General features: G+C 38.9%; 1 protein-coding gene across 6 annotated transcripts in view; it reads left to right on the plus strand.

The window, feature by feature from the left end:
* The window catches only part of CD200 (CD200 molecule), an 80,484-nt gene that overhangs the window by 11,512 nt on the left and 41,337 nt on the right, over positions 1–27,635 (plus strand). For 2 of the 6 annotated variants that reach the window (XM_027517941.1, XM_027518291.1), the window contains 2 exons: positions 4,391–4,498; positions 10,480–11,776. The exons of 1 other annotated variant lie outside the window; for it this stretch is intronic. In XM_027517941.1, coding sequence (XP_027373742.1) covers positions 4,391–4,498; positions 10,480–10,487 — 116 coding nt within the window. In that variant the 3' untranslated portion in view covers positions 10,488–11,776. Of the gene's footprint in view, positions 1–4,390; positions 4,499–10,479; positions 11,777–20,924; positions 21,233–27,635 lie in introns of those variants that run through there. 3 more of the 6 variants (XM_027518031.1, XM_027517851.1, XM_027518202.1) reach the window with 3 other exon arrangements.

Raw genomic sequence — 27,635 nt, forward strand, 5'->3', positions numbered from 1 at the left:
TCCTTGCTTGACCCTGCAACAAACCATTCTCTGATAAAAGGAAAAAAAAAAAAAAGAACGCTGTGGTATAACATGGGAAGATTGAGAATGCAGAGAAGGAGCATCAGCTCAGTCTGGAGGGATTACAAGGTTTTCTTGGAAGCAGTCACATCTGGGATGAAACCTTTGCGTAATCTACACTATGGGAAAAGGGCAATAGATCTTTCAGGAAAGAGGCCAATCTGAGTTTTCCCAACCTCATTTTAAAATAAATTGCCTCCTGCTCAGGACCTCTTTTGCTGTCTTGTATTTCCATCTAAACTGCTATCTCTGAGTCTCATTGATATAAGAGGTAAAGATGATGGGAGAGAGAATAAGAAAAGCAGTGGTCTTAGGGACAAGATGCTTCAGTGACAACAGCCATAGTTGCCTTTCTCTGCATAGTTGTGAAGCACTGACTCTGGATGAGGCACTCAGTTAACAAGCCTCCTATAAAAAGATATTGCTGCTTTTTTCAGGGTACATTGTGAACCCCAAAAGTTCATGCCTCATTGTCATGTGCTCAGTTACTCAGTCATGTCCAACTCTCTGTGACCCTATGGACTGTAGCCCACCAGGGTTCTCTGTCCATGGAATTTTCCAGGCAAGAATATTGTCATATACTTGTCATTTCCTACTACAGGGGATCTTTCCAACTCAGGGATCAAACCCATGTCTCTTGCATTGGCAGGAGGATTCTTTACCACTGCTCCACCTGGGAAGCCCAGATAGTCTCTAATGAACATGTCCTGTAGTCATTTCTGGGGTCCTTGAAAAAGCAAAGTAATCAAAAAGTAAACTTTAGAATGGACTGGTTGGATCTCCTTGCAGTCCAAGGGACTCTCAAGAGTCTTCTCCAGCACCACAGTTCAAAAGAATCAATTCTTCAGCGCTCAGCTTTCTTCACAGTCCAACTCTCACATCCATACATGACCACAGGAAAAACCACAGCCTTGACTAGAAGCACCTTTGTTGGCAAAGTATGTCTCTGCTTTTGAATATGCTATCCAGGTTGGTCATAACTTTGCTTCAAAGGAGTAAACATCTTTTAATTTCATGGCTGCATCACCATCTGCAGTGATTTTGGAGCCCCCCAAAATAAAGTCTGATACTGTTTCCACTGTTTTCCCATCTATTTGCCATGAAGTGATGGGACTAGATGCCATGATCTTCATTTTCTGAATGTTGAGCTTTAAGCCAACTTTTTCACTCTCCTCTTTCACCTTCATCAAGAGGCTTTTGAGTTCCTCTTCACTTTCTGCCATGAGGGTGGTGTCATCTGCATATCTGAGGTTATTGATATTTCTCCCAGCAATCTTGATTCCAGCTTGTGCTTCTTCCAGCCCAGCATTTCTCATGATGTACTCTGCATAGAAGTTAAATAAGCAGGGTGACAATATACAGCTTTGATGTATTCCTTTTCTTACTTGTAACCAGTCTGTTGTTCCATGTCCAGTTCTAACTGTTGCTTCCTGACCTGTATATAGGTTTCTCAAGAGGCTGGTCAGGTGGTCTGGTATTCCCATCTTTTTCAGAATTTTCCACAGTTTATTGTGATCCACACAGTCAAAGGCTTTGACATAGTCAATAAAGCAGAAATAGATATTTTTCTGGAACTTTCTTGCTTTTTTGATCCAGCAGATGTTGGCAATTTGATCTCTGGTTCCTCTGACTTTTCTAAAACCAGCTTGAACATCTGGAATTTCATGGTTCACATATTGCTGAAGCCTGGCTTGGAGAATTTTGAGCATTACTTTACTAGCGTGTGAGATGAGTGCAATTGTGGATTAGTTTGATCATCCTTTGGCATTGCCTTTCTTTGGGATTGGAATGAAAACTGACCTTTTCCAGTCCTGTGGCCACTGCTGAGTTTTCCAAATTTGCTGGCATATTGAGTGCAGCACTTTTACATCATCTTTCAGGATTTAGAATAGCTCAGCTGGAATTCCATCACCTCCACTAGCTTTGTTCGTAGTGATGCTTTCTAAGGCTCACTTGACTTCCCATTCCAGGATATCTGGCTCTAGGTGAGTGATCACACCATCGTGATTATCTTGGTCATGAAGATCTTTTTTGTATTTTATTTGTATTATCTTGCCACCTCTTCCTAATATCTTCTGATTCTGACAGAATGTGGTCCACTGGAGAAGGGAATGGCAAACCACTTCAGTATTCTTGCCTTGAGAACCCCATGAACAGTATGAAAAGGCAAAATGATAGGATACTGAAAGAGGAAATCCACAGGTAGGTAGGTGCCCAATATGCTGCTGGAGATCAGTGGAGAAATAACTCCAAAAAGAATGAAGGGATGGAGCCAAAGCAAAAACAATACCCAGTTGTGGATGTGACTGGTGATAGAAGCAAGGTCCAATGCTATAAAGAGCAATACTGCATAGGAACCTGGAATGTCAGGTCCATGAATCAAGGCAAATTGGAAATGGTCAAACAGGAGATGGCAAGAGTGAACGTTGTCATTCTAGGAATCAGTGAACTAAAATGGACTAGGACGGGTGAATTTAACTCAGATGGCCATTGTATCTACTACTGTGGGCAGGAATCCTTTAGAAGAAATGGAGTAGCCATCATGGTCAACAAAAGAGTCCGAAATGCAGTACTTGGATGCAATCTCAAAAACAACAGAATGATCTCTGTTCATTTCCAAGGCAAACCATTCAATATCACAGTAATCCAAGTCTATGCCCCAACCAGTAATGCTGAAGAAGCTGAAGTTGAATGGTTCTATGAAGACTTACATGACCTTTTAGAACTAACACCCAAAAAAGATGTCCTTTTCATTATAGGGGACTGGAATGCAAAAGTAGGAAGTCAAGAAATACCTGGAGTAACAGGCAAATTTGGCCTTGGAATACAGAATGAAGCAGGACAAGGCTAATAGAGTTTTGCCAAGAGAACGCACTGGTCATAGCAAACACCCTCTTCTAACAACACAAGAGAAGACTCTACACATGGACATCACCAGATGGTCAACATCAAAATCAGATTGATTATATTCTTAGCCAAAGATGGAGAAGCTCTATACAGTCAGCAAAAACAAGACCAGGAGATGACTGTGGCTCAGATCATGAGCTCCTTATTACCAAATTCAGACTTAAATTGAAGAAAGTAGGGAAAACCACTAGACCATTCAGGTATGACCTAAATCAAATCCCTTATGATTATACAGTGGAAGTGAGAAATAGATTTAAGGGACTAGATCTGATGAACTATGGACAGAAGTTCATGACATTATAGAGGAGACAGGAATCAAGACCATCCTCATGGAAAAGAAATGCAAAAAAGTAAAATGGCTGTCTGGGGAGGCCTTACAAATAGCTGTGAAAAGAGAAGCAAAAAGCAAAGGAGAAAAGGAAAGATATAAGCATCTGAATGCAGAGTTCCAAAGAATAGCAAGAAGAGATAAGAAAGCCTTTCTCAGCCATCAATGCAAAGAAATAGAGGAAAACAACAGAATGGGAAAGACTAGAGATCACTTCAAAAAAATTAGAGATACCAAGGGAACATTTCATGCAAAGATGGGCTTGATAAAGGACAGAAATGGTACGGACCTAACAGAAGCAGAAGATATTAAGAAGAGGTGACAAGAATACACAGAAGAACTGTACAAAAAAGATCTTCACAACCAAGACAATCAGTTAAATTATGACGTGAAAAATCCCATTATAAAGGTATGGAGAAAATGCCAGAGACTCCCAAATCAGACAGTGCTTTTTCTGACTTTGTATTACACAGTGACACTGAGGAACTGATATTTAGGCTAAGTTGCATTTACTGACTACTAGATAGAAGTTTAATAACAAAGACATTGATTAGAATGAACACAAAACATGGAATTGAGTTATTCCTGGAGGTTGGAATCATGAGATTTATTATTTTTCCTTTATATTTTTCTATATTTTCCAAAAATTCCTCAATAAACATATTACTTTAATGGACAGTATGGCAAAGATTATGTGCTTTGAAGGCAAACAGATCTCTGACCAAGCCTTGTTCTACCAATTACTGCACTGATTTGGGGCTTACCCAACTTCTCTGAGCCTCAATTGTTTGTTTTATTAATCTGTTAGATGGTAGTAATAATAATACCTAACTCGAGCTATTTTGAGGATTAAAGGAGGCAACACATTCAAAGCTCTTACTACATAGTAACCACATAAAGCATGTTAATTATTATTATTTAAAGGCTATTAAAATAATATGAGGTCATGAATGTAGACCTTTATATATGTAAGAATAATTTTCATCAAAAGCACAACTCTAGTAGAATCTCATTACAACTATCTCTTTATTACTTTTTGCCTCTACAGCTTCCACTTATCACTAGTTTTTCCTTTTCTCCTATCAATATCCACAGGCTTTTGGTTTTCAGTTCCACTGTTGTTAAGCATCGTCTCCTTGGTAATTCTTCTGGTCTTAATCTCAATTCTACTCTACTGGAAACGTCATCGGAACCAAGATCGAGGTGAGTCCCATGGGAAGTAAAAAGAAGGAAAAATTATTGTTTAATGACAATATGGGGTTCAAATGAAGATATAAATAAGGGATGAGTGCTTAGTCATGTCTGACTCTTTGTGACCCCGTGAATTGTAGCCTGCCAGTACTCTTGCCTGGAGAATCCCATGGATGGAGGAGCCTGGTGGGCTGCAGTCCCTGGGGTCGCGAAGAGTCAGATATGACTGAGCGACTTCTTTCACTTTTCACTTTCATGCATTGGAGAAGGAAATGGCAACCCACTCCAGTGTTCTTGCCTGGAGAATCCCAAGGATGGTGGAGCCTGGTGGGCTGCCATCTATGGGAGTTGCACAGAGTCAGACACGACTGAAGCAACTTAGCAGCAGCAGCAGCAGGCTCCTTTGTCCGTGGGATTCTCCAGGCAAGAATGCTAGAGTGGGTTGCCATTTCCTTCTCCAGGGCATCTTCCCAACCCAGGGATTGAACCTGGGTCTCCTGCATTGCAAGCAGATTCTTTACCATCTGAGCCACCAGGGAAGTCCTAAATAAGGCATGATAACCATGAAATTAAAAGACACTTGTTCCTTGGAAGAAAAAATATGATGAACCTTGACATCATATTAAAAAGCAGAGACATCACTTTGCTGACAAAGGTCTGTGTAGTCAAAGTTATGGTTTTTCTAGTAGTCATGTATGGATGTGAGATTTGGACCATAAAAAAGGCTGAGCACCAAAGAATTGATGCTTTCAAACTGTGGTGCTGGAGAAAACACTTGAGAGTCCCTTGAATTGCAAGGAGATCAATCCAGGCAATCCTAAAGGAAATCAACCCTGAATATTCATTGGAAGGACTGATGCTGAAGCTGAAGACCCAATATTTTGGCCATCTGATGTGAAGAGTCAGCTCATTGGAAAAGAACCTGATGCTGGGAAAGATCGAGGGCAAGGGACGGGGACAACAGAGAATGAGATGGTTGGTTGGCATCACTGACTTAATGGATATGAGTTTGGGCAAACTCCAGGAGACAATGAAGGATAGGGAATCCTGGTGTGCTGCAGTCCAAGGGGTCACAAAGAGTCAGACATGACTGAGCAACTGAACAACAGGTCAGCTATCCCACTGAAGGGACTGTGAACTTGTCCAATGTGATCACCAACTGAGTAGTGCTTTCTATGTTATATACTCACTATGGCTCAGACACTCTAGGACTTACACAGGGGATAATAAGTTTATCATCTCATCCTGCCCTTATACATTGTTAATTTCTTTCCATCTGCTATAACATCTATCACAGTGTCTTATGTATACTCACTAAATGTTTACTAAAAGAATGAATGACTGAATGGAAGGGTAGATTTTCAAAGGGATTTTTTCTATTCCACTTTTTAAACTGCAAATTCAGTACCTCATAGATGCTGAATCTAAACATTATGGAAGAATAGAAAACAAGAGACACTGTCAAACAAGAGGAGTCAGCCATAGGGGAAGAATTAAATTTCTTTGGTTTCTGAAGACACTGCATAATTTATTAAAGCTAATGAAAAGGTGCAGTTTATGTTGTATGTACTGGGAATTTTCTAGGATGAAGTGGTGCTGTGGGAGTTTTCTCCTGCTCACATGACTGACAGAAAGGGGAGGGAAAATGTTCACTTTGAGTGTTATTTATATTTCTATTAAAAATATCACTTATGTGCTACCTTTTTTCCTCTCTTTCTGTCTCATAGAGTAATATCTTTCATGTTCTAAGCTTTTTGAACATTTAATTTTGCATAAGCCTTATATAAACACTAGATGAATTCATGTGATTTTGTAAGAAAAACAACAAATCACCAGCATCAATGACCTTTTGCAGGTGTGGATAAAAGAATTTGTTCTGTAGGGGACAGGAGATTGCAAATCAGATAATCTTGCACATAAATTTAAGCCCTTAGACCTCCTTGTGCTCAGTCACTCAGCTCTGTCCGGCTCTTTGTGACCCCATGGACTGTAGCCTGCCAGGCTCCTCTGTCTAGGGGATTATCCTGGCAAGAATAGTGGAGTAGATTACCATTTCTTTCCCCTGGGGATCTTCCCAACCCAGAAATCAGGGATCGAATCCAGTCTCCTGAGGCTTCTGCATTGGCAGATGAATTCTTTAGCACTGAGCCACCTGGGAAGCCCTTAGCTCTGTGCAAAATGTCAAAGGTGGAAAGCCAGTTGACTCTACTTTTTCCAAACATTTTGCTTTTCTGGTTAAAAACAGTTGACTTCCTTCCCCTAATACAGTTAACAGCAGGCCTAAAATTAGAATCCTGGTCTTCTGACCTCTGCTGGAATATTCTTCCAGTTATAGTTTCCTGACTTGAAAGGCACAGTTGTTAATTGTGTGTATTTCAACCTGTGTTTGCTGATATTGCTCTATACTTCTGTAAATATATAAGCAGAAAAGTATGACATGTTCAAATTCACTTTAAAATGTCCCCTTGAACAAGAATCTTATAATACAGTCCATTCAAGCCCAAGGTAAATTTCACTAGAAAGGGACATTTGCAAAATAATTGTCCTTAGTGTATTAGGTCTCTTATTTTCTAGGAAATATAATTGTTCAATGCCTTATTCAGTTGCTGAAGTGAAGAGAGTTAGCTTAAGGTTATTTGGTCCCATATACTTAAATAGCTAGTAAAATCAAGTGTCAGCTATGCTAGAGACAAACTCTCAAGGCTGAGAAAATACTGGTTTGCAGATGATGACTGCAGCCATGAAATTAAAAGATGCTTACTCCTTGGAAGGAAAGTTATGACCAACCTAGATAGCATATTGAAAAGCAGAGACATTACTTTGCCAACAAAAGTCCGTCTAGTCAAGGCTATGGTTTTTCCTGTGGTCATGTATGGATGAGAGTTGGACTGTGAAGAAGGCTGAGCACCAAAGAATTGATGCTTTTGAACTGTGGTGTTGGAAAAGATTCTTGAGAGTCCCTTGGACTACAAGGAGATCCAACCAGTCCGTTCTGAAGGAGATCAGCCCTGGGATTTCTTTGGAGGGACTGATGCTAAAGCTGAAACTCCAGTACTTTGGCTATCTCATGCGAAGAGTTGACTCATTGGAAAAGAATCTGATGCTGGGAGGGATTGGGGGCCGGAGGAGAAGGGGACGACAGAGGATGAGATGGCTGGATGGCATCACTGACTCAATGGACGTGAGTCTGAGTGAACTCCAGGAGTTGGTGGTGGACAGGGAGGCCTGGAGTGCTGTGATTCATGGGGTCGCGAATAGTCGGACACAACTGAGCGACTGAACTGAAGACCAAAACTTAAGTAATCCAAAAATTTGGAAGAAAAGGAAGAAAATCATCAAATATAGTGACTTTTTAAAATTTCTTTAAGTAAAAAATTTTGATTGTCAAATTGTGATGAAAGTGAATAGTCCTACTATATTTGCTTGTCATCTTTAATTTTTATTTTATATTGGATTATAGTTGATTTACAATGTGTTAGTTTCAGGTGTACATATAAAGTGATTCAGTTATACATATATCTATTCTTTTTCAAATTATTTTCCCATTTAGGTTATTATAAAATATCTTTCTTTACCCTTACTTTGTGTTTTTTTCTCCTCTCTTTTTCTTTCTATTATCTTCTGAAACATAAAACTTTTGGATGGACAGGGAAACATGATCAGTCAAAATGACCCCAAGATTCTGGGCCTCAGTGACCTGAAAAAATGATCATGTGAATAGAAATGGAAGTGGAGAGGGGGAACTGAGAGTGAGTGAGTGTGTGTGATCAGTTTGTGGGGAAAGAAAAAGTAGAGGTGAATTAGTTTTTGAGCTTATTAAATATGAGTAGACAAAGAATCATCTGCATGGAGCTGCTAGTAGTAAGACAAATCTGGTAAGAAAAGTCTATTAAGTTCAAATCTTTGTTAGATAAATGACCAAAAGTATTTATTGTAGATTAAAATCACTGATTTATTGCTCACAAAAACATAAGCAAATTTACAGGTTGTAGACAGAGGGGTAATCTCTAATGACAGATGTTATTCTCATAGTCAGGCCTCTTTTCCTGTGATTTGGTGCAATGCCAGAGAGTGTTACGTTAGGTTTTTTCCAACAGTTAAAATGTTCTCTGAGGAAGGTTTGATGAGTTAGAGGCAGTTTCTGTTTGTACCATTCCTAGTGAGATCATCACAGTTATTTCTCATGAGACTACAACAATATGATAATAGATTAATAGGTTTTCAAAGAATGTTTTTTTTTTCTTTTATGAATCAGTACTGTATTACTAAATAGAAAGTGAAAAGAAATTAAAATTTCCTAGGGAAATTTCTTGATAATTTTTTTCTATTAAAACCCAGTTGATGTCATAAATTTGCCCCTTACATATACTACAAAAACATTAAGTTTGAGGTTAAGAATAATCTTTTATTTCTCATTAGCCAAACCACCAATGATTACAAGCTTCTCAGAAACAACTTCACTTTGGGGCATATTATCATGGATAATCACCTAATTTTTAGAAATTTTTATTGTCAGTAGCAGTCTTCTATTGTTTGGGTCATGGTTGAATTGGAAACCAATAGAAGACTTAGACAATCATGTGAAATGCATATTCCGAACTTCATTTTTCTTCAAAATATCTAACTATGTCAGGTAAAAGTGATTTATTTAAACTCATATCTATATACTTACTTTGATTTTTCCCACTTTGCTTCACAATAACCTAATCTTATAAATGGGTTCTCTGCAATGATGATAATGGCAATGTTAGCGAAACATTATATCCTGGGTAAAATCAAGTCATTTTCTCATGTTTTAAGCTTAGAACTCTATCAAATAACAGCAGTACTCAGTAAATAATTGGTGATGCTGAAATTGGAGATTAATTGGAAGAATAATATAAAAGATACATGTTTCCAAAAAAAATAAAAATCTTTGCTTTACTAATAATTGTACTTAAGCTTCCCAGATGAAGGCTGGCTGAGTGGTAACTCTCAGCCCATCCCAGTGTAATTATAGTTTCAAGCAGAAGAAGGGATGCTTTAAATGAGAAAAGTGTGAAGTAGTTATTATTGAACAATCTAGGTTAGAACTGCTGGGAGAAATCTTGCATCACAAGGCTATCTGTCTATAAAATTTTACGCGTGAATATACCAATGCCACCCATCATATCAAAATGTCATAACAAAATCCAGTCATAAAGTAGGTAGTTAACAGACCTGAAAGTCTGGGCATTCTTGCCTGAGCTGCTCTATGTCTTTCACCATGGAACAGATCACTGGTATTAGAAATGATGACACAGTTAAAACATGCAAAACTTCGGGTTCTGGTAAAGAATTACTTAAGATTACAGAGAAAGTAAGATTAAAGGAGCCAAGATAAAATCCCAGACCTTTCACTTCACTGTTTGCCTGCCTTGTAGGGAGGCCCACATTCTCCCAGTTTAAGGGCTAGAAAGCTAATAGTCTTGTAAGGGCCTCCATCTGTCTAGTTTGTGACCGTTCCCACCTTGATGTCCAATAAGTGAGTATCCACAGGAAACAAAGCTCAAGGTCTTATAAATAAAATACATGTGGATCATTTGGAATTCTTGAGCCTGCTCTTTTACTTGTAGTCTTACATGTATTATTAAGCAAGTACAATCTTGCTTAAGAATGCATGCTAAGTCGCTTCAGTTGTGTCCGACTCTGTGCGACCCCATAGATGGCAGGCCACCAGGGTCCTCTGTCCAAGCATTCTCCAGGCAAGAATACTGGGTGGGTTGCCATTTCCTTCTCCATTGCTTAAGAATGGTAAGCTATTATTTCCTAGAACTACTCATATCCTTTTAAAGAGAGTCACAGTGCCTCACAGCACACTGAGTCAGCGGTATCTACTTCCTCCTCTTTGCTGATGAAACATTCACTGGAGAATTCTGTGTTTATTGATCCTTCTATTATCTATCTTCTGAAAATCTATTAGAATAGAAATTATAGATTTTCAAAGTTCATATCTTGATCTTTCTTTTACCCAGAGCCCTAGAGGAGTCACACAGAACCTAACAGTTATTTCCTGGTCTACTTGAATCTGACTCAGGAGGCAAGCAGAAGAAAGAGGATCATTCTCCAAGGAACCTAAAAGAGCAAAAAAAAAAAAAAAAAAAAAAGGGAGTCAAAGGCCTAAGAATTTCAAGACTTTCCACTGCCATGTAGGCCACCCAGTGCTTCTGTGAGTTCCCAGAGGAAGTCATTTTACGTCTCAGGTCTGTTGTAGGACTTGGTTTTGTAAAACGATGCAGTGTTGTGCCGTTGAAAGGATACTGGACTTGGAGCCAGGAGCCACCACTCGGAGGTTGACTTTGACTCCAACTGGTGGTAACCCTGTGTTAATCATATCTCAATGAACTTTCACATTCGCATCCAGAAAGTTAAGAAGTTGGACCAAATAATTTTCCATTCTGCTCTAAAAACAGATGCAATTCCAGGGAAAAAAAAAAAAAAAGGATAAAGAGAAAAGAAATGAAAGAAGAATACAGGAAGGTAGGGACCAAAGAACTTTTCTGAGACTGCCTTTTGCCTTTCTGTGGACATGCCATCTCTTCTTCCTTTCTTTGGTCCATAAGTCTATTTCCTCATCACTGGGTATCTTGTCTACTGCCTGCTTATTGTTTTTGCTATTAACTGGTCTTTCTAGAAGTCTCAGTTTCACTGCTCTTCTTCACGTACTTCTGTGATATTTACCACAATGGAAGTGGAACTCAATTTATTGTGAAGTAACATTGGCAACCTTAACTTGGCTTATCTGTTTTTATAGCAGACTAAAATATTGTTAGTCTTAGACAGCAGCTTGCATTTTTTAAAAAGCATGCATTTCTCATCCATTTGTCTCATAATATGACCCAGCCCTATTTTAATCATTCTAAATTCAACCTAGTGTAATGAAATATATTATGAAAAGAGGTGTTTAGAAAGTTTTATGAATAGCAGTCAGTTAATTCAAATGCTTTGCCTCCCCCAACTTTTTTTCTTATAAAGTAACTTATCACAATAGCAGAGGAAGCATGTATGGCTGTACAAATTCCTTTGTCATAAACATATTGTTTAACTAGTGGAACAGTTTTGAACTCTAAATCATCATTGGACCAAGCTGGTGACTTTTTCAGTATCTTTTGCTTTCTTGTCTGTATCCAGTGACTTAGGAACTAAAACTTAAGTTGTCTTTATTGTTGTATTGAATATTTATATATTTAGTAAACTTTTCGTATGTTATTTAATTATGTATTATTTCATATATTTGTATTAATATACTAAATAATTAAAAGTGTCTAACTATTTGGTTCATGATATTCTCTTGGGGAATGTGGAAAATGTGGACATTAATGATAATACTTATATTTTCCCTCTGTGTGTGAAGCCCTCCCCCCTCTCTCTTAGTCTTCTAAAAGATGCTGTTGACATTTCTGATTTCTCACAACATCACAAGTCAGATGTCCTTTTCTGACCAGTGAGAGCTCCTTCATGTTGGTGATACGACCCGGTCAGTTTTGGAGCACTTCCTTATATATGCTGTTTTGATTTTACTTTTAGATACTAACCTTTTCAAATGAATTAGCTCACACAGCTTTGAATTTGGTAGGACTTAATATCCTGCTTCTGATTTTGCTATATTCTGGCATCTCAGTTGCCAGATCAGATCTTGTAACTTAAAGCAGTAGCTCCAAACATTTAAAGGTCTCAGGGCCCCTTAACACATGTAAAAACATCATTGAGGACCCCAAAGAGCTTTCTTATATAGCAAATTATGTCTGTTGATATTTACCATATTTGATATTAAAACCAATACATTTTAAAAACAAAAACCTACAAACATACATTTCATTGGGTCATCAGACTGATAGTAACATTATACATCAGGTAATTTCTGGAAGGCTCCACAACACATTTGTAAGAGAATTGAAAATAAGGAATTGGTGTGATTATGACCGTAGTTTTGACTTTGTGGAGCCCCTGAAATGGTCTCAAGGGCAATTTTAAGGACTGCTCACTTAAAGGATAGGCAAAGAAGGAGACCATCTTATGAGATTTCATGAGTGCCCAAAGGCACTCCTTTATGAAATAGCTATCTTCACAGTGCCTAAGCATTCCACCAAAATTTTATTTAGGCCATTACCTTTCTGGGAATTCCCCTGCAAAGAAGCCTTGGCCTAACCCTTCTTCCTAATAATTAAATTGATGTATTAAATGGCTAATCAGTTACTTTGGAGGATATTGAGAGACTTGGACTTAGAATTGATAGACTTTGATGGTAAAGACTTGGGAGGGTCATAGAGAGTGAAGAGAGGTGGTGGAAGGCATAGCTCAGAGTGCCTGATTCCGAGAAGGCAGATTGAGTGGAGAACCTGTGAATGCTGTCCTCTTGCTCTTGGGAGGGGCTCATCAGGTCCCCCTTAACTCATCCTGACCCTTTCAATTAGGAGAGCTTTTTCTGAATTTGTGAATTAGAAAAAGACAGTTTGGGCTTTGTATATTTAATCAAGGTTGGGAAAGTTGTAAACATTTGAGTCACTTAGAATAACTCAATCAAAAATTTTTCTTGGCAGTAAAAATTTATGAACTTTCCAGGGTGATGGTAAATAAGCTCAGAGATAAGGGAAAGTAAAAGAAGTTTTCTGTGCTTAAATAGAACTAAACTTCAAGATGAGAATGTGGGGGGAGGGCTTGGAACTTTTTAACTACCAACTAGGTAACATTTCACACATACACATTCAAAGAATACAAAAAAATACAAAAACCACATGATGGCCAGGGACTATGAGGCTTTGGTTAAAAGAGTTTTCTTGGACCAACTTTCTTCTATGGTTATTTAGCTCATCGAGAAAGAGATTTAACTTTCTAAAAATAAAGCTTCCTAAAGTAATTCCTGACACCTGTAATTTTTTTTTTTTTCATTTGCTCTCAAAATGCTCCAGATTTGACTTCAGTCTCCTCACCACAGTCACTTAGGCTAATGAATTTGGATAAGGTCACACAGCACTGTGATTCAGTTGTAAGCAAGCCAGCTCTTGCATAGACATCATATACATTTGAACCTTGTGAGGTGGAGAAGGTTTTCAAGCCCATTTTTATAAGTGTGAAAAATGAGGCCCTAAGTTTTTCAGTGACTTTCTTTGGGTAACACAGAAGACATGTTATTGCTGTCCAGTCACTAAATCATGTCCAATTCTTTGTGACCGTATGGACATAAGATGGGACTAAAGCTCCAACTCAGAATCCCAGACTTCCTGCCCAGTGCCCTCTCTCTTCCCTCCACTTATACTTTCGTTCATCCGATATCCTATTTGTCAGTATATTCCTATTTGCTCTTTACTTAGAATCTAACGCTTGCGTCTAATCTTACCACCTGGCCCAAAGTGTCATTCTCATTTTCAGAGACTGTTGACATATTAATAGCTTTTTTTTCCCTTTTTTTAAAATTTATTTTTTTTAAATTAAAATTTTATTTTAATTGGAGGATAACTGCTTTGTTGTATTGGTTTCTGTTGTACCACAATGTGACTCAGCCATAAGTATACATATATCCCCTCTCTCTCAAGCCTCCTTCCCAACCCCTCTCCCCCCACATCCCACCCCTCTCAGTCATCCTAGAGCACTGAGCTGGTTCCCTGTGCTATACAACAGCTTCCCACTAGCTAGCTATTTTACACATGGTAGTATATATATTGACATAGCTTTACTAATCTCCCTGCTTCTGCTTTCTTCCCCTTTCAGACTATTCTCATATCTGTCTTAAAATATAGGTCAAGACAGATCTTGTCATTCTTCTGCACAAAATCTCCAAGTGCTTCCCATCTTATTTAGAGAAGAAGCCAAAGTCTTTACATGGGCTTTATGGTCCTTCATGACTGGGCTCCCTGATACTCTAAAATCACCTTCTACTGCTCTTTCTCCTGTTTATACTCTGCCAGCCACACCACCCTTTTCTTGCTATTTCACCAATATTTAGACAGATTTCCACTAGAAAACCTTGGCACTTAACTCTTCTCTCTGCCTAGAATGTTCTTCCTGAAGGTGGCCACATAAGCCTCTTCCCCAACAAACCCTTTCTCTCTCCCTCTTCTGCTTCATTTTTCTCCCTTGCATCCATCACTATCTAGCATGCTATCTGCTTTACTCATTTATTTTGTTTATTATCTGTCACCTTCCAATAGATCATAAGCTTCATGAGGGCAGAGGTTTTAATCTGTTGGCTTGCTTTTCCCTAGCACTTAGTATAAGCAGCCAAGGAATATTTCTTGAGCAAATCAATTTTGTGACAATACATTAGGGGAGGGAGGGAGGAGTAGTTTAAACAACTTTGCACTGGAGCATCCCTCCTGCCCTATGAGAGAATACGATTGAACTAGAGAATAGAAGAGGACTTTTAGAAATTGATGGTCATGAAGCATAGAGACAAGTATAATGGATTTAGAACCAAAAGAATGGTGTTTAGATTTCATCCCTGATATTCAGCAATGTATGATCTTTGACTTAATATCTCTGAATTTACATGTCCTCAACTATAAATTGGGAGTGCACCAAGTTTGTCTTACTGGGTATCTGTAAAGGCTCAAGTGAGAAGGAGTATAGCTCTCAACATGTGCAAGCTTACTGCTGAAGCATGTCTGCTCTGTGACCTCAAAATCCACACTGAAACACCACAGGTCTCATATCTTCAGTTGCTCCTAGTTCTTTCTCACAGTCAGCTCCACCCTTCTCTGGAAGTGGATGCGGGGGTGAGGTGGAAATAGGAGTGCTGGCAGTAGAAGCAGGCTGAACAGAGAGAAAACCTATTGGGCTTTGTTTCAAAATAAGCAGGGATCCTAATCCAGGATGACATGGCCTTTCTTTGTGCTGAGGATATGACCAAAAGAACAGAACACACAAAAGTCAGTGTCTTAGCATTTTGACTTGTTGCGGTTCAGGCAAAGTGAATCTGGTCAGTAAGAAGGTGGTTTTCTGTAAGCCAGGGAGAAAGCCCTCCCAGCCCTTGATCATGTTGGCACTCTATTAAAACAAAACAAAACCCAAAAGAATAGAACCCCACAAAAGTTAAAATCTTTTCTACTGGGCATCAGCTTTCTGAATACAGTTTTGCCACTTTGTTCCAGAGTATTAACAGCCACCATCTGCCATCAGAGATGGCAGAGAGCCCTCCGACACTTAAAAAGGATGCAAAAATTGATATGCCTGAAAGCTCTCCATAGAATTATGTTACTTTACCAGATTTGATATTATGCCATAATGGAAAGACCTTTCTAGGATTTGAAAGGTTCCAGAGAATTCAACAGATATTTAGATGCTTTTCACCTAAATCATGTGAGCCTAGAGAGGGGAGTGCTCAAATCAAAGACCTGGAACTCAAAGAGCAAGTTGTGTTTTCCTGAAAGTAGCTTTCACTTTGTAATTCAAGGGCAAAAGTCAGTGAAGCCTAGCTGCCCTGATGATGCACTTCAGATACCATGTGATTCTGGATCTGCTGTTGCTATTTAGCTTTGTATGTAATAATCCCCTAAACTTGTATTCACCTTGGTTTCCCTTCTTATTGTAATATTGTAAATATCAATGGCTTTAATTAAGTGCTTTTAAGTAGTATATTGATTAATAAACCATGTGGTTTCTAGTTAAGAAACGTCAGGAAGCACTAAAATTTCAGAAACAGTGACCAGTTGGGTGGAAACCCATTGATATCGTTAGGGGTGGGTAGCATTGGCCCAGGCCAGTGTTCATGAAATACAGCCTACAGCTCAAAGATGGCTTAGAATTTTATCTCCCTTTTCCCTTGTCCCAGTGAGTTGCCAAGAGACACAGCTAGTTTTGCAGCTGCCCAAGCTTGGCTGGAACCACTTGGGAGAAGGAGGTGCTTTTCTCTACTTTGTCTTAGAGCTAACTTTAATCTACAAATCCCTTGGAAAGAAAGAATGTATTCATCAAGGGAACTCCAGGCCTACCAAGTTGTATTTGATTGGACAGGCTCCTATCCCCAGAGCGTCATGAGTAGCCACCATCTTGCTGACAAAGGTCAGCAACCATTCCTGAGACCTCAAGAACTGACTGACATGCCCTGGGTAAGCTGACATTTCCTGATGCATGCCAAAAGGCATTGAAAGAAACTGTGTGACAATCATGGAAAGTCAGAATTAAAAGAGCTTTTAGAGATAAGGAAACAGGCCTCAGAATTCCACCTGATTCACTAAAATCATTAAGTTTCACTCCTTTACTGGGACACCTGAAAGAACCCGGAGCTGGAACTCCTTCTGTAATTACAGACAAAAGGTTCTTACACAGCCTGAGGCGATCTGCTTAGCCAAGAACAACCATTTCCTAAGTTTAAAGATATTTGCTGGCTCACAGAGCTTACTGGAAACCCAAACTTTCCTGCATCGCCTCCCTCTGCATGAGATTCAAAGCTATTCCCATTACTGGTGTTTGATGTTCCTCCAGCTTCTTTGGCAGTGAATAGGTAAACATCTGGTTTGATAGATAATATGTAGTTTTGACCTGATGCTTAAATTCTGGAAAAATTTTTCCCCTGACTAGAGGAATTTTGATTATTTTCAGCTAAGGTAATTTTGGAGGTGAATGTTGATAAGAGAGAGAGACAGACAAAGAGACAGGGAGGGCAAGCAAGCAAATTCTTGGTTAAGGAGGGGCAATTTTTGAGATATATCAGGTTTAAAATAAAAATTAAAAAGGCCCCAAGAATCACATGTAAAACTAACACATAAAGTCAGACTTGAATGAATTTCCAGGCATCAATTTTCAAAAGCAAAACATATTGAGAGAGAACATTACAAAAATGGTAAAAAGATGAAGAGAAAGAAAACAAGTGATTTCACAAGTTTGGGATTTGTGTTTGACTTGTTTTCTTGAACAAAGAGATGGAATAAAGGGGATGATGTCATTAGATGCAGTTGTGATAATTGGCTTTTGTACCCACAAACTATGTATAGTTTTCTAACCATAGAGCTGTTAGAAATGCTGCGTTTATCTTTGCTATTTGATCCATATTCTGCTAGTTATATTTATGGTGATCAGAACAGCACCATGTATCTTTCAGTGGGTAGCATTTACTAAGAGCTGTTTCAACCATCCAGCTGTCCTGGGTCCTGAGAAATAGTTGCCGAGGAAAGCATGGGAATAATTCTTTTCCTGGAGAAATTTAAAACTGGAAACCAGAAGGGAAAGAGACACGTGTACCCCAGTGTTCATCGCAGCACTGTTTATAATAGCCAGGACATGGAAGCAACCTAGATGCCCATCAGCAGATGAATGGATAAGAAAGCTGTGGTACATATACACAATGGAGTATTACTCAGCCATTAAAAAGAATACATTTGAATCAGTTCTAATGAGGTGGATGAAACTGGAACCTATTATACAGAGTGAAGTAAGCCAGAAAGAAAAACACCAATACAGTATACTAACGCATATATATGGAATTTAGAAAGATGGTAACAATAACCCTGTGTACGAGACAGCAAAAGAGACACTGATGTATAGATCAGTCTTATGGACTCTGTGGGAGAGGGAGAGGGTGGGGAGATTTGGGAGAATGGCATTGAAACATGTATACTATCATGTATGAAACGAGTCACCAGTCCAGGTTCGATGCACGATACTGGATGCTTGGGGCTGGTGCACTGGGACGACCCAGAGGGATGGTATGTGGAGGGAGGAGGGAGGAGGGTTCAGGATGGGGAACACATGTATACCTGTGGCGGATTCATTTCGATATTTGGCAAAACTAATACAATATTGTAAAGTTTAAAAATAAAATAAAATTAAAAAAAAAAGATAGACAAAATAAACCTTCCTGCATGTATTTAAAATAACTTATGAAAATTCATGATGTCATGAATTGGAAATAAAATTTATAAATGTACTTATTATAATTCAATTTTATATTTTGATTCCACATCATTACATATGTAATCATATCTTGGATATGGATGATAGGGAATAAGATTGGCCATATGTAGATAAACTGTTGAAATTGAGATTATTCATACTCTTCTCTCTACTTTTGTATATGTTTGCAAAACTCATAAATCAAATTTTAAAAAGAATTGGATTCCAACTTTGCTAGTAATGGGCTACTTAAGGGAAGACTTTCCTCTGAACAAGAATAATATCATCACCTGTATTTTCACAGTTTATTCATCTCTGCTGAATTCTCATCTATTTTCCAAATAAAATCTTCCTCAATCAACAACACTGAATTACTCTAGATCTTTATCAATGGAAATATAATCTCAAGTGGTCTGCTTTTAATCTTCTAATGACTAGAGCTTCCCTCAATGACTATAATGTTCCAGCTTTTAAAGTGGCTACAGGCTAAAGGCCATCCATCTAGACCAGGTACTTCATCATCTCTGGAATTATACTACACACAATATTATTGCAAAATTTTAAACACATACTTATCATCCCCAGATACTCCAAACTGTTATAGCCACCCCTGGGCACATTTTCAGACTCAGTACCAATGAACCAGACCCACTTTTCTCACTTACTCTTGGGCTCTCTTCACAGTGATCTTTAGGAGTGATTGTCTAGGGACTGCATAATCTTAGTCCATTACAGAATCATGTACGCCTTCTGTTTTTTTTGATCAATGCGGCAAGAAGCATCTGTGGGCATTGTCAATGTATTTGCTGAGAAATGATGCTGAGTTAAAAGTACAATACTAGAAAAACTGATTTTCCCAAAGGAAATTACACACTCCCTCCCTTCTGATTTTACTATATATGTGCCCTCTTTCCTTGACTATCAAGAAGTTCAATTAAGAACTTCTTTCTGTTTATAAAAATAATAAAGACATATTAATTATAGAAAATTATAAAGTACAGAAGAGTAAAAACAGGGGAAGGAGAGACATAAAAAATAATTAACCCATTATTTTGCCATCCATCAGAGCCAGAGCCACTGCTAATATTCCTGTAAGAGCCAACTATGACACTCAAATGATGGAATTTGAATTTATCATCATGGTTGATATGAATACTTACCTTTCAGTTGGTTGATTTTCCCAATTTACTTTTTAAGTATATATATTTTGAAACTTCTTCAAGTCACTTTGGGGAAGAGAAGGGACAAGTAAAAATCAATATTTAAACTAATGTTGTGGTAGTATCTTGCTAAGACTAGGTCTCCTGACATAATACTTACCCAACTGTGGGATTATAGTATTAAATCAGAGAATCACTGGTTGCACATTAAAAACTTCAAAGTACTATAAAAGAATAATAATAATACTTAACATTGAGTTGTGTGATATTTTGCCAGGCATAGTGCTGATTAATGTTCATATATTATGTCATTTAATACTCACAATGACCTTATGAAAGGGTATCACTATTCTATTTGACAACAACCACCACAAAAACAACAATAACAACTACAACAAAAATCCTGGAGGTTTGGGAAGACTAAGTAATTTTTCCAATTAGAAACTGGCAAAACTAGACATAACTACATGGAAAAAAAAGCATGATGTGATATAAATTTTTGATGTAATGGAGAAGGCAATGGCACCCCACTCCAGTACTCTTGCCTGGAAAATCCCATGGATGGAGAAGCCTGATAGGCTACAGTCCATGGGGTCACAAAGAGTTGGACATGACTGAGCGACTTCACTTCACTTCACTTTGATCAAAACTCGGAGAAATTCTCCAGGAATTACTACCTAAATCCAGCCTTTGGTGTTCTGAAAGAGTCCACTTCACTCTTCTGTAAGATAATGAGGTTCACATCATGTCCCTAGAACCTAAGAATGTGATATTATTTGGAAAATAAGTCTGTGCCAGTGTTATTTCAGATAAGGACCTTGAGATGAGATCATCCTGGATTATCTCAGCATGCCCTAAATCTAATGAAAAGTATCTTCATAAGACATATGTATAGAAGGGAAGAGAAGGCCATGTGACCATGGAAGCAGAGACCAGAGTAATGTGATGATAAGCCCAGGAATGCCTGGGACCACCAAAAGCTAGAAGAGATAAATAACATATAGCCCACAAATGCTTTGGAGGGAGTGTAGCCCTGTGGGCAAACTTGCTTTTGGACTTTTAGCATCCAGAACTGCAAGAGAATCAATTTATGTTGTTTTAAGCTACAGAATTCATGGTAATTTGTGATAGCAGCTCCAGGAAAAGAATACAAAAATCCCAAGAAGAGAGGTAGAACCAACTTGGAGAAAGTAAAAGAATGAACTTCATAAGTGTTGGAATTGCTCAAAAGTATCAAGGCCAGGGTTATAAAATTCTTAGCCTCTGGCAATTCGACTAATGGTTCAGCAAGTGAAGGGTCGGGAGGAAGAGAGTCCACTGAATGGAACTGGGAGTCAGATTTACATGTTTCTCACTACAGTTTTCTGGAATCACTTCTCAGGAATATCCAGCTTTTATTCAGATCATTGTCCTTTATCTCTGTTTCCAAACAGGAAGATTCGTTTCTATGGCCAGAGGAAGTCAATGTTGCTCATGCTTGGAAAATAGACTGGGAATATCTGGCAGACGTCGTAACTATGCAATCATCTCCCTAAAGCTGATTCATCTGATGCTTTCTACACTTGTAGAGGAACAGACTTTCTTACAAGCTTTCTTCTTTATTTTCTGATGACCTCTTATTTTGGGCCATGAGCCTACCTGAGGACACAAAACTCATATAATTGCAATTAGCCTTGTTGTTTAGCCACTAAGTCAGGTCCAACCCTTTTGCAACCTCATGGATGGTATAGCCCTGCCAGTCTCCTCTGTCCATGGAATTCTCTGGGCAAGAATACTAGAGTGGGTTGCCATTTCCTTCTCCAGGGGAACTTCCTGACCCAGGGATCAAACCCATACCTCTTGCAAGTGGTTTCTTTACCACTGAGCCCCCTGGGAAGCCCTGCAGTTAGCCTTAAAGTCACTAAAAAATTTTCCTTATTTTTGAGATAGTAAAGAATTAACATTAAAAATTTGAGCCCACATAGATTACTGATTAGATGACTTTTTGGAAGCCACATAGTGAAGAGGAAAAGTTAAAATTTTACATAACCTCCTGCTCTTTCTGCCTCTGTAACTCAGCTTGCTCCTTGCAAAGTCTGGATCACGTAAGTCTCGGAAAGTGGGGACTCACAATGCTGGGAACTGGAGCTTATCTCACTCACCCTTGTCCTGCCTCTTTGCAATCGCCCAGCCCCTGCAAACCTGCAAACCCACTTAATCATGCCTGTCTGTGTATAAAAATTCTGTAACTCCTTTGTTCGGGGCTCAGAGTTTAGACTGTTAACTCCTCTGGGCCCGCTGGTGTAATAATCCTGAGTTCTCCAACACTCTGAGCTCAATTACTGGTTTCTGCAACAGTAGAAGTTTTAACCTGGGCTTCATGGGTAGATGGTGAGATAACTCCACCATCCTCTAAAATTGTCAGCAAATTTTTCCTTTCTGGAAGGACTCTGGTGACCCTCATACATCAAGTTCAATGAATATCTTTCACCTCTTCTTACAGGATCTCATATTAGATTCTCTTTTCTTTAAAATTTCTCTTCTATTATCATCTATAATGCTATGTGCTCTTGATATTTTCTTTTAACTTTCCAGCACATCCTCCTGTACCTAACCTTTAAATTCTGGTTCTGTGAATTCCCATTCCTGGCCATGCCTCCTACCAATCACCAACTCCTGAAAGCCTTCAACTCTGTTCCCTGGAACATATGGCTAATAACCAGCAAACTCCCCTATATCCTCAACCTTTTTTTCTAAAAGCTTCTTTTTATCTTCTGCACTTATTGAACCTGGTGCCCTTTTGAGAACAGCATTTCCTTGAAGCCCTGTGCCTTGGTTTTGCTTTCCTTGTATCCCTGGACTGTGCTGTGATGAGGGGAGGTATCGTTTTTGCTCCTTGTTGCCACTTCCAAGTCGCTTTCCTTTTTGGCTCCATTAAAAACCCCTTCATTAAGTCTCAAATCATCAGATAATTTACGAACCTCTCCTCTTTTGTATATAATCACTACCTTTATCAAGTAACTAGCCTTCATTCCTTAAAGATTTTAGTTTCAGTCATTGGTCTCCAAAACTACTTCTGTCATAATGATTGATGATATCAATATGTATATAGATGATTCTTTCATTCCCTGGCCTCTTCCCCTCTACTAACCTAGTTCTCATTCCTACTTAAGGCACACACTCCTATGATCACATCCTAATCTCTGTTATCACAAAACTGCTACCCTTCATGACTTCCTTTTCCCATTTCACACTTCCCACTGCCATAAGACAGCCTCCTATTGTTCCTGTTTTTTCTTTTTCCTCTCAAGTAGTCCAACATTAATTATCCTTTATCTGTGGTTTTCAATGGAGGCAACTTGACCTCTACCCTCCAACCCCCAGGAGACATTGGAAATGTCTGGAAACTTTTATGGTTCTCACAGCTAGGAGAGTGTTACCAGCATCTAGCAGGTAGAGGTTTTCTGCTAAACATCATATAAGGCACAAGACAGCCCTCCACAGCAAAGGATTATCCAGTTCAACTGTCAACAGTGCCAGGGTTGAGAGACTCTGCTTCACATGACCAGTATCTACAAGCCACTGGTTCTACCATGGTGTTATATAAAGAACTGTGTCCTCCAAAGAAAAATTTGTATGTTAAAGTCCTAACCCCTGGTCCTTCAGAAAGTGAATTTCTTTGGACATAGGGTCATTGAAGATACAACTAGTTAATACAGGGTCATGCTGAAGTAGGGTGTGCTGCTGCTGCTGCTGCTGCTGCTGCTAAGTCGCTTCAGTCGTGTCTGACTCTGTCCGACCCCATAGACAGCAGCCCACCAGGCTCTGCCATCCCTGGGGTTCTCCAGGCAAGAACACTGGAGTGGGTTGCCATTGCCTTCTCCATTGTGTGAAAGTGAAAGGGAAGTCACTCAGTCGTGTTTGACTCTTAGAGACCCCATGGACTGCAGCCTACCAGGCTCCTCCATCCATGAGATTTTCTAGGCAAGAGTACTGGAGTAGCTTGCCATTGCCTTCTCCGTACCTCTAATTTAATATGACTAGTGTCCTTATAAAAAGAACACCAAGAAGAGACAGAGACACAGGGAGAACCTCATGTGAAGACAAAGGATTAGAGTGATCCATCTGCAAGTCATGGAATGCCAAAGATTGCTAGCAAACCACCAGAAGCTAGAGGAGAAGAGGCATCAAAGATTATTCCTTACAGATGTCAGAGAAAGTATGGCCTTGCTGACTGAAATTTGGATTGCTAACCTCCAGAATTTGAGAAAATAAGCAATTCACTCTGTGGCACTTTGCTACAGTAGTTATAGGGAGCCGATGTGCATAGTTTCATTGACCTTTACTCCATTTATGTCCTCATTTCTTGCCTTGCCCAACTTAAATAATAGTGGTTGCTAAAGCAATAAAATATACAATATTGCACAACTGTATTTATTCCCATCAGGAAGCAGAGAGATTGAAATTTGGATATGTGTTACAGTATTCATTTATTTAAATCACGTGATAAAATGTTATAAGTAAACATGATAAAATCTGGGTAAGGGTGATACTGAAAAGAGGACCAGGACTTACAAAATACATGAAATTGATGCAGTGGATTCTCCAATGACATAGCAGAAGCCATGAGAAGAGTCTTACCCGGTATACCTGAATTGAATCTTTTTTGGTATGACTGAGTGACTGAACTGAACTGAACTTGTATTGGTTTATACCTTCCAGGTTTTAATTCCTTGACCAATGACCAATAACCCCAAACCTATAGTGGTGGTGGTTTAGTTGCTAAGTCATGTCTGACTCTTGCAACCCCATGGACTGTAGCCTGCCAGGCTCCTCAGTCCATGGGGATTTTTTAGGTAAGAATACTGGAGTGGGCTGCCATTTCCTTCTCCAGGGAATCTTTCCAACCCAGGAATCAAACCTGTGTCTCCAGTGTTGCAGGCAGATTCTTTATCAATTGAGCCATGGTATAAAATGTCTGATCAAGGACTCTGAGTAAATAATTTCAGCTACTATGATGGGCCTCGAATCATGATTCTGTTCTACTTAAATAAATGATTTGCAAACCTAGGACTGTACCAAGAAATAAACACATGGATGCTGAAAAACTAAATATGACATTGTTTCTGCAAATTTTTACTTTAATGCAAATATATCAAGTTTAAAAAATCATTTTACTGTTTTGCATGTACTTATATTAAAGATGTATATAGGAAACTAACATAGTAGACTATGTGTTTGAACTGTGGTGTTGAAGAAGAGAGAAGGGACTCTCTACTCTTGAGAGTCCCTTGGACTTCAAGGAGATCCAACCAGTCAATAGTAAAGGAAATCAGTCCTGAACATTCATTGGAAGGACTGATGCTGAAGCTGAAGCTCCAATACTTTGGCCACCTGGTGCAAAGAACTGACTCATCAGAAAAGACCCTGATGCTGGGAAAGATTGAAGGCGGGAGGAGAAGGAGATGACAGAGGATGAGATGTTTGGATGGCATCACCAACTTAATGGACATGAGTTTGAACAAGCTCTGGGAGTTGGTGATGGACAGGGAAGCCTAGCGTGCTGTAGTCCATGGGGTCTCAAACAGCTGGACACGACTGAGCAACTGAACTGAACATAGTAGACAAATGATTTTTACTGAGACACTTAAAGTATTTTACCCATTTATATTTATAGTCAATTTTCAATACCTGAGATAATCTGATTTACTAAATTAGAAGTTTACTAAATTAGGCTTTAAGATTTTGAAATGCTTATGAGAATCATATGTAAATATATAGTTGGCCACTGAACAAAAAGGAGATTAGGGGAGCTGACCCCCTCCCCCACCTCGCTTTATCTTCAGTTCTATATCCTTGGTTCAACCAGCCATGTAGTATTACAGTGTGTATTTACTGAAAAAAATCCACATATAAATAGACTCATGAAGGGCAAGCCTGTGTTATTCAAGGATCATCTGCATAAGTTTTTGTTATAATTAGGTTTACTATAGTTGTGTATCTGTTTAGGAAGGTTTTGTTTATGGGGTTTGCATATCTGCTTTCTTAGCTGCTCACAAGGAAATCCACTATATGAAATGTGAATATAGATGGAAATATTTATAGGAATGTAAGTAACCAGGTCTCTAAAATGTGTTCAAATATATAAAAACATTCAAATTAATGGCTTTATACACCCATTTGTTGAATTATATGTTTAAATAAAATAATAAATTTGTATGTTGTGTCTGAAAGATTATGCACTGTTTGTTCATGAAATGTATAAGCTAATCTAACAATAAAGTACATACTGTGCTTAACTCCAATCTAAAATTCTTAATTTACTAGATTTTTGCAATTGTGTTTAATAGTTTAAGAAGAACAAGGTTTTCAGTTTATAACTGTAGTAGATAGAACATCAGTGATAACACAGGCTACTGTACTGTTTCCTGTCCACAAAAGCCTCTATGCGATCAAAAAAAGAAGCCAACTGTTGTCAGTCTGAGATGGATCTTAAAAAAAAAAAATCTTTTTGATGAAAGTGAGGCTGAGAGAAAGCCAGGACAGAAAGAGGTTGAGCTAGAGAGAGAAACAGTGTACAGAGGACCATGGAACTTCACTCCCAATGGAGCAGAGAGAATGAATTAGGGATCCTGAGGAAGGTAGATGCCAAAATCCCTTAATTGGAAAAACTATGCAAGAGGCAGCTAAGAAGAAAAAAATAAAAACCCTCTTCAATATGCTTCCCACTTTCAAAGCACATACACATACTTGCTATGGTAAAAATGAATCTGGCTGGCTTCTTCCAGACTATTTTCCCTGATGGGGTTTTGATGGGCAGCGCCTTTTTGGAAAACAAGGATGTGATTTGTACTTCTTTCAGCAGAGCCTGGTGCCAGTTCTGTGACTCAGTAAATAGAGCTCAATTGTCCCTCCTTCCCCTTCCCACTCTTTTAAACCTAGTAGACTTTCCTGGCAGGCGGCACTACCAAGTCAGACCTCTTCCCCTTATAGGCAGAGAATGTCCATCTGCACTGAGGTCAGGGTCAGAGCATGAATGGGAGGAAGCAGATCAGGAGAAACATGTTCAGATGGAATAAAATGTAAACCAGGCAGAGGTCTATCCTGATGCTGGCCCACCCTGGAAGCCCCACCTCCTCCCCCTGCCACCCCTTCTACAATGAATTCTCAGTCACCAGGGTTGAACCACATGGAGCTTGGCTGCTGGCAGGCATCTGTTGGTTAACAGATTAGGGTTTTTGTCTGTATTTGCTGTTTTCTCTACATCAAGTGTGAACTTTCTGTTTTGTCCACTCCTATATTTTCAGTGTCCAGAACAGTATCTTTATATAAGAGTCACTCAGAGAATATGAGTGGATGCCTAAGTGGAAAACAGGAAATGTGAAACCCTCTTTCACGTTTCAATGTGAAAGATTTTCAATGGCCTCTTCAGCATTTTCTGCTTTAGTTCATCCAAGGGACAGAGAAGACCCTTGGTATTTTTTTCCATCTTTTGCACAAGAAAGTCCCTATGATCATCCTTAGGGACTCAAAAGAGGAACAGGCAGCTTTCTGGAAAACTCATAAAGCAAATCTTTTTAAAGGGACAGATGGACTCTGTGTACACAGTCTTTTTTTTTTTTCCCTTCATACTAGTGTCTCGTGAAAAAGTGTTAGTTGCTCAGTCATGTCCAATTCTTTGCGACCCCATGGACTATAGCCCGCCAGGCTCCTCTGTCCATGGGATTTCCCAGGCAAGAATACTGGAGTAGGTTGCCATTTCCTTCTCCAGGGGATCTTCCTGACCCAGGGAAGAAACCCATGTCTCTAGATTTTACATTTTAGTGTTGTTGTTTTTTAAAAAACAGACTTTGGTTTTAGGTTTACAGTAAAATTGAGCAGAAGGTATGAGGTTTCCCATTCTTGCCTGCTCCCCAGATACAGCCTCCCTAACTATCAACATTCTGCACTAGAGTGGTACATCTGTTACAGTTGAAGAATCTACACTGAAACATCGTTATCACCCAAAGTCCATACTACACATTAGGCTTCACTGGTGCTGTACCTTCCATGGGTTTCAATAGATGTATAATGCCCTGTATACACTATATATAGTATACATCATATAGAATAGTTTCACACCCAAAAAATCCTATGTACTCAACCATTTCATCCCTGTTTCCCCT

This window comes from Bos indicus x Bos taurus, chromosome 1 (genome assembly GCF_003369695.1).
Source record: "Bos indicus x Bos taurus breed Angus x Brahman F1 hybrid chromosome 1, Bos_hybrid_MaternalHap_v2.0, whole genome shotgun sequence".
Lineage (NCBI taxonomy): Eukaryota > Metazoa > Chordata > Mammalia > Artiodactyla > Bovidae > Bos > Bos indicus x Bos taurus.